The sequence below is a fragment of the Theobroma cacao genome, chromosome 7, assembly GCF_053813885.1.
Source record: "Theobroma cacao isolate CCN51 chromosome 7, ASM5381388v1, whole genome shotgun sequence".
In the NCBI taxonomy this organism is placed as follows: domain Eukaryota; kingdom Viridiplantae; phylum Streptophyta; class Magnoliopsida; order Malvales; family Malvaceae; genus Theobroma; species Theobroma cacao.
In genome coordinates this window covers 16,096,024-16,104,022 of record NC_142645.1, presented here as the reverse complement: position 1 = coordinate 16,104,022, position 7,999 = coordinate 16,096,024, and the positions used below count along the sequence as shown (strand labels likewise).

Below are 7,999 nucleotides of genomic sequence, written 5' to 3'. Positions count from 1 at the left end.
ATATTTTAGTTTATATTTTCACTTTAAAGTTTTATAATTAATATTTTAAAATATTAATATTTTATTTATAATTTAAATATTATTATAATTAAAATATTAAAATATTAATTTTTTTAATTTTTTAATGTAAAACATTATTTTTATAAGTTTAGGATTGTAATTTTTCAAAGAAAGTGAAGACATTTTAATTCAAAATGTTTTGAATTCTATTCCCATGGCCATGGAATAGCTAATACCATGGGGAAAGGTGGTATTAGCTATTCCTTCCTCCATAAACATACCAAACATAGGTAGAAAGTTTTTGGGAGAATAGAGGGACCAAACATGCTATAACAGTTGGAATACATCATTGAAGTAAAACTAGTAATTAAAAGTAAACTTTATGAAAGAAAGCTTTCTTATTAAATTTATACTTTATTACAATAACAAAGATACTAAATGAGAGTTGTTAAACTGAAATACATGTGAAGTTTTGTCTCAAACATGAAAGGAACATTATAGTTATCATTTTTGCTTAAGTATGTAGAAATTATTAATTTGAAGTCACAGATGATGCGGAATGGGAACTAAGCACAGATCTTCTTTTCTTTGCAATGTAGCACCGAAAAGCTCAGTCATGTCTAAATCTTCAGGCTTCTTTCCATTGGGAAGCTTCCAATCAAAATGGTAGAGCAGATTTGCAAGTAAAAGCTCTACACTGGCAATACCATACGACATACCAGGACACATCCTCCGTCCAGCACCGAATGGAATAAATTCAAAGTCTGTTCCTTTATAGTTAATTGAACTATCGCAAAATCTCTGAGGATAAAACTTCTCAGCTTCAGCCCAGTAATTTTGATCTTGTCCTATTGCCCATACATTAACTATGACCCTAGATTTGGCAGGTATGACACATCCGTTAACCTCACAGTTCACTTGGCATTCTCTTGGAAGTAGCAAAGGACCTGTAGGGTGCAATCTTAGTGTCTCTTTGATAACTAGTCTGAGGTACTTCAACTCATGAATGCCTAATTCATCAACATCTCTTCTACCAGCAAAGACATGCCTCACCTCTGCTTGTGCCCTTTTCAATACTTCAGGGTTTCTTAATAATTCTGACATTGCCCATTCTACAACTGTAGATGAGGTTTCACCCCCGCCGAGGAACATATCCTGAAATAGCTAGGATTATTAAGTTTCAATTAAGCATGCACAAAAGGCTGATTTTGTGAGTGTCAACATTATGATCACACAGCCAAAATATAGAAAAGAGACAAAACGAAGCAATTGACTATAAAGGAACAGACTTTGAATTCACTAACCAGAATAATAGCTTTGATGCTGCTGGTTGATAAGGGAACTTCAAGGTCTCCATGATCCTGAATATCCAGAAGGACTTGGACGAGATCGTCTGCTTCACTTTCTCCTGTCCTTGTTGATAATTTTGTAGCTCTATGTTCCTGAATGACGCTTTCCAGAATCTCATCTACCTTGTTATGCAGTTTTTTAATTTTAGGCCTCATGGCATTGATCAGATGGAGCAATTTAACGGAAGGATAGACATCAACAATACTGAGACCTCCAAACAACGCTATAATGTCTGGGATATGTTTCTTGAATGCATCCTGGTGCTTACATTTCCCACCAAAGGCTGTTCTGGAGAGTATGCTGAGTGCTGAAGAGTACAAGAAGTTCTTAAGGTTAATAGGCGATCCTGCTTTCGATGAGATGGTTCTTACTAAATTAGATATTTCTTCTTCCCTGATTGGTCTAAATGACTGAACTCGTTTCTTACTTAACAGCTCCAGCACACAAATTTTGCGTATTTGTCTCATGTAATCTCCACGGGCAAATGCAATATCTCTAAAGTTGTAAGTTATGAACTGTGCAGCATAGAGATAAGGCCTCTCAGAGAAAACAGAGTCGTGGGTTTTCATCACCTGTTTAGCAGCTTCTGGTGAAGAAATCACAACAGTTGATACTTCCCCAAGTTGCAGAAGCATCACTGGACCATACTTCTGAGCCAATCGGGCAAGGCAGCGATGAGGTTGAGTCCCAATAAGAAGGTGCAAGTTTCCTATCAGAGGTAATTTTGGAGGACCAGGTGGTAGCGTTGATGGAAGGCTACTAGATTTGGTAGTCGTCCATGTCCTCAAAGCCCTGAATGTGACGAACAAAAGGGTAAGAAGGAATAAGAGAAAGGGAAGTTGGTTTTCCATGCGAGCAATGGGAAAGAATTAAATGGAGGGGAAATTTCCTTTATTGATTATGAATCTCCTCTCTTACTTGGAAATTGCGGTTGGAGGGATGAGACTTGGGGTGAAACTATGGGGAAAACGCAGTGCCGAAAGTATTTAATTTGCTGTTAGTGGCCTCATTTCATATATCTTGTCAACAGCAGAACAGTGCTGTTATTGATATTTGCATGTTATATGTTCCAACCAAATGGCCTTTTGCATTTTTTTTTTTATAATTAGATAAAAGATTCAAACTTTACTCTTTAAGTAAGGGATAATGTACCAACTAATAAGTTAAATGTTCAGGTACATCTTTTACGTTTTGTTTTACTAGAATTAGCAAAACCATAATGGAAAAATGTAAATTTTGTTTGATATAATGAGAAATATTTACTATTATAAAAATAAATGCTAACTTTCCTACCAATAATTGTGAACAAGCAAATTGTAACTACTATATAATGGAAAGCTAAAGCTTTTCTTGTCTAGCTGGCTTAAAGATTTACACGTGAAACTATTGAAAAAAAGAGGTGTAAAGTTATCTTTTTCAATCTTAAGATTTACCCATGGCTCGACTTGTTGGACCAGAAGAATAAAATCCTGGTGTTAGTCGTGCCCCACAGCTGTTGCACCATGGAAAAAGATTAAAGTCTCTATCATTTGCTATGTTTTAATATTGTGTTGTCAGTTTTTTATTCAACTTTGCAGTTAGTGTAATATTTTTATTGGGGTAGTTTGGCTACGTGTTATGACATTATAGGCCACTAAGTACTAGACACATCACTTGGTATTTTATGTTTTTTTGTCTCTTGTAATTAGAAATATTATATTTGCATAATCAAAAGTGAGCTGTGACTTTGTAAGGCTTCTGCAATTCTTCTCATCTCTCACGTGTTTTTGGTTTTTTATATTTTATGTTTTTCTCTCTCTTGTAATTAGATGTACTATATTTGTTTAATAAAAAGTGAGCTGTGACTTTGCAAGGCTTCCTGCAATTCCTCTCATCTCTCACGTGTTTTTGGTTTTTTGTTAACTCAGTGTTTCTCGTTCAACTTGTTAATTACTCGATGAATTCATAACCTTTTGATTTTTGAACAATTGTTTGGGAAATCTTTCTCCAAAATTGAGCAAGTGAAAAAGATATTAAATAGCTTGTCCAAGTCATGCCAGGCCAAGGTGACCATCATATCAAGAGTTCAGCGTCTTCGTATGTTACAGTTAGATAAGTTTACTGAGTTCTCTTTTAACCTATGAGATGAATCATGAGAGGATTCCATTTAAGAAGATGAATCATGAAAGTTTGGTTGTAGATAGAAATCATGAGGAGATAAAGCAATGTCCATGCTAGACATAATAGGATTCAACAAGTTCATGCGAAAGAAACAAAACCTACGGAAGCAAAAGAAGAAGACAATGATCGAGACGTGGAGTGATAGTGAGAATGAGATCTTCCAAGATGTGGCCTTTATCTCTCATGAGTTGTGATTCAATTTCACATACATTTGATGCGTTCTCAAATTGAAAATATGAATCTAGTTATTCAAAACTTTAAAAAAAAATTAAAAGTTTAATACAATTTCAAAAAGGGTACTTGATAAATTTTTTACAAGTAATAAAAATAATGAATCAGAAGTTATTAAAGAAATATTAGAATAACTTGATTATAAAAGTTTAAGTAGAACTTTTCATCTAAAAATGCTAGAATAATGAAAATTTTTTAATTTTAATAAAAAGGACCTCATTTGAATATTTTACTTTAAACTTTTTAAGTTATTGAGCCGTCTCTAGTATTTGAAATATAAGAAAATGATCACCTCTTAACTTAATTTTGATAACTAAACGAGATTGAGTGTGCCTATATAAAATCGAAACATAAGTTTATAATCCATGAATAATAGTTGTTTAAAGTTGGTAAAATATCAAGACCAAAGATTAAACACATAAGCACATCCAATGCTTTAGCTAATTACAAATTTCCAAACATATCAAGAATAATTAAGCTACAACGTTCTTGATTAAGCATAGATCATTCCAGGTATAAATGATAGCCAATCAACTCAAGTTGCGGAGAACAGTTAACAACTTAATAGATATAGACAGGATGCTTTATTTTTTTTATTTTCAATAATTAAATTACCCCATTTTTTAATTGAATTTACATAATTTAATTATATTTAATTTTGCAACTTGTTTTTGGATCATTCGAACAGAGTTACATTTAATATGAGTCTCATCTGTCCTGTCCATCATTTGAGGCTCGTGTGACTCAAATTGTAAGAAGTACATATTAAAAAGAGTCTTAGTAAAATGAAATAGAATAATTCTCAAAAAAAAATCTTAATAAAATTTCAAAAATGCCAAAAATGACAAAAAAAAATATAACGTTTACAAAGAAATAAAAGTACAAAAAATTAGAAAAAGAAAGACAAAAATAAGAGAAAAAACAAGGATTGCTGCCCTTCCTCCATATCTTTCTCCACTACTTTGTGCCGACAGGTGAGAAAATCCATAAGAAATCATTTGAAAGTCGGGTAGTATTTAATTATTTTGTTTATAAAAATAAACATATATAGTATTTAATCATATAAATCTCCTTTTCTTTTTCCGTATGGGACATGATTTTATGTTTAAACTTTCTTGCTAAAGGACAAAATTATTAGTTTAAAGGTCCTTTTATGGAAGGTGTTTAAAGGTCAGAATCAAAGTCTGAATCTTTAAATTAAGTTTAAAAATTTTACTGTATATGAGTTTCATCAAATTTTATATTTTATATTAATTTATTGATTTATTTATTTTATTTATAAAAATGTCAAATTTTATTACTGAAAATTTTAAATAAATTTTCTTAATTAATAATAAAAATACACATAAATATATGCAAATGTCATCATGATTTATAAAAGTAATAATTTTATGTCAAATTACTTTTATTTTGGGTCAAATAAACTCTTATAACTTATGGTTAACTAACTGTCTTTATTAAAAAGTCACTTGTCATTCTATGTCACTTGGTAGTAATATGATATGTTAACATGTTATAATTGATAATGATATAACATGCTGATATAGTATGATGGTATGATCATGTGACATTTTCATCATCCACGTCAACATCATATTAACGCCACGTGCGTATAAAATAATAGGCAACATTTTGACTAATAGTAATTAGTCAACCATTAGTCATAAGAGCCTAATTGACCTAAAACAAAAGTATAAGAGATTGATTGAATGGAATATAAAAAAAAGAGTTTGTTCAATTTTTTTAAAGTAATTTAAAAACTTTTTAAACTATTATGCCCTATATGAACTTATTTTCTAAAGTTGATAACCAATAGTAAAACACTAGATTACAAGTAAGAATGAATAGAAAAGAGGGGAAACAGTTTTCCATGAGAGATTTGGGTTGGATTTTCAAGAATAGGCGACTACTCGAAGGTTTACAAATATTTGGTTTTATTACTTTCAAACATACGTTGATGTTAGTTTTCAGTTTATTTAACATTTTATCAATATAATGTCAATTATTGAATTTGATAATACAATTAAGTGATATTAACTTAATTGATTAACTTAATTTATTTAATATTTATAAAAATACACATAAATATGTACAAATATCATCGTGATCTATAAAAAGTAATAATTCTATGTCAAATTAGTTTTATTTCGGATCAAATAAACTTTTATAACATACGGTTAACTAACTATTTTTATTAAAAAGTTGTTATTTTATATCACATGTCATAATTGATAGTGACATGGTATGTTGATGTGGTATGATGATATGATCATGTGACATTTTTTTCATCCAAGTCAATATCACATTAACGCCACATGGGTATAAAATGATAGACGATGTTTTAACAAATGACAATTAGTCAACCGTTAGTCATAAGAGCTTATTTAACTTAAAATAAAAGCATAAGAGATTGATTGAATGAAATATAAGAATAAGAGGTTTTTTTTTTTCTAATTAAGGGAACAAGGATTCGAATCTTACTCTTTAAGTAAGGCATCATGTACCAACTAGTGAGCTAAATGCTCAAGTGCAGAATATAAGAATAAGAGTTTGTTCTTACTCATGATGCAAGCTAAGGGTGAGAACGATCCTAAGCTTAAGAGATCTTTTGATGATTGTGGGTAAGGTCAATGTGCCACTCACACAACTATAATGATTGTTCATGTGAGGTGAACTAGATGGTAGTGAGGACTTTAACCACTACCCGTCTAAAGGGGGTGGGACCACTTGATAAATCGTGGATGAGGCTGAGGTGCCATTCACGAGAGCTTGCTAGGAACTCGAAATAGTGGAGGTTAAACCACTATTTGTCAGAACAAGGCAGACCCACTCATAGATGGAATGTTATGATGAATGAGTTTGAGTTTAAGGAATGATTGAATGAGTATTGATTGATGACTTATGTTTAAATGCTTATTTTATGATAAATGATTATCGAAAATGTTATTCACATTATAATATGGTGATATTGGTTTGGTTAGATAAAACCTTAGCTTAAGGAATAATCCTATAATTTTGGAAAGACTTATGAATGGTTTAGGTTCAAAACATTGCCTAGAAAATTGAATTTTGTGGAAAAAGTATCGATACATGTGGAGCATGTATCGATACATTTTCAACAGAATGCTACAAGAGGTGTTCTGCGTGAAATGTATCTATACACTCTCAAAAGTATCGATAGATTTCTTGCATGCATCGATAAGTTTCAAAATGTATCAATAGAATTGTTGCAAAAAATGATTTCCAAGTGATTTTAAAGAGGTTTTCCAGGATAAATGAGTTCTAATGTTTTAAGCAAAGTTGTTTTCCATTCAAAGTTATTTAAAGGATGTTTTAAATGCTATGTTACATGATCATTTTGGTAATGATGCTGAATTTATGAATCATATGTATTTACAATTGCGTGGTGTCACAGCCCAATTTTCGAGCCATGACTAGCGCATAGGCCCAATGGGCATAGCCCACAAGCCCAAGCAAGTCTCTTTATGTAATCCCTGATCGTCATTTCAACAATCATTCCTAAAGTCACATTTCGTAATTCTCAACTATAAAATATTCAGTGATATACTATGGCAATCAAATACTTATATTTAGATCATCCAAAATAATATCATCCATTGCCAACTCATAGTGGCATCATCAATCAAAATATATATACATTGTTTATACTATGAATCCTAGTGATTTACATCACATGTATGTATACACGGGCAAAAGACTATTGACTACTAGCGGAGTGACTTTGGGTGAAGGTACAACTACTGAATGCCATGGTACTTACCAAAAAGATGAATATACGTGGACACCTCAATCTAGGTCCCAACTGCCTCCGAATCTGAAAATATGATGTTTAAAAGAGTGAGTATAAACCTAGTGAGTGAACATAGGAAGGGAACAAGCAAACGATACGGAAAGTTATAGAAAACATGATGCACTGATGTTAAAAACAATGCAATTTAGCTTAATTTCTTGTAAAGCCCCTTAATTCAACCTTTGGTTATTTAATCCCTTAGAGTGAAGGATCTATGATCAACAACGAAGTTGAAAAGAGTGAAAACTACAGCAAATATCCAAGCAAGACAGGCAAGGCAGAGAGTTTGTCGTTGGATTGAAAATCAATTTGGAAGCAATTAACAATTTCAACATTCAACATTCATTGCAATCACATAATATTTTCTCTAGCATTTCCATGGTATGTGTAAGCATGTATACAACCATCGGCTCATCAGCTCATGTGCACTCCCACACCGCACATAGC

At 31.8% G+C, this 7,999-nt stretch overlaps 1 protein-coding gene across 2 annotated transcripts; it reads right to left on the bottom strand.

Moving 5' to 3' along the window:
• Positions 1-450: 450 nt before the first annotated feature.
• Positions 451-2,321, bottom strand: LOC148761750 (desmethyl-deoxy-podophyllotoxin synthase-like). 2 transcript variants are annotated; one of them, XM_088808355.1, is made up of 2 exons: positions 1,305-2,321; positions 451-1,164 (listed from the first exon to the last, which is right to left on the bottom strand). In XM_088808355.1, exons 1-2 carry the CDS (start codon positions 2,199-2,201, stop codon positions 544-546), a joined length of 1,518 nt encoding a protein of 505 aa, XP_088664481.1. In that variant the 5' UTR covers positions 2,202-2,321; the 3' UTR covers positions 451-543. The 2 variants fall into 2 exon arrangements, with proteins under 2 accessions (XP_088664481.1, XP_088664482.1); XM_088808356.1 differs by having other exon boundaries at positions 451-1,155.
• Positions 2,322-7,999: the final 5,678 nt, after the last annotated feature.

Excerpts from the sequence above, each read along its gene's own strand:
- LOC148761750 (XM_088808355.1), bottom strand. The coding sequence starts at position 2,201 with ATGGAAAACCAACTTCCCTTTCTCTTATTCCTTCTTACCCTTTTGTTC. Across the intron at positions 1,165-1,304 it reads GCATCAAAGCTATTATTCTG|CTATTTCAGGATATGTTCCT; the intron begins GTTAGTGAATTC and ends TAATAATCCTAG.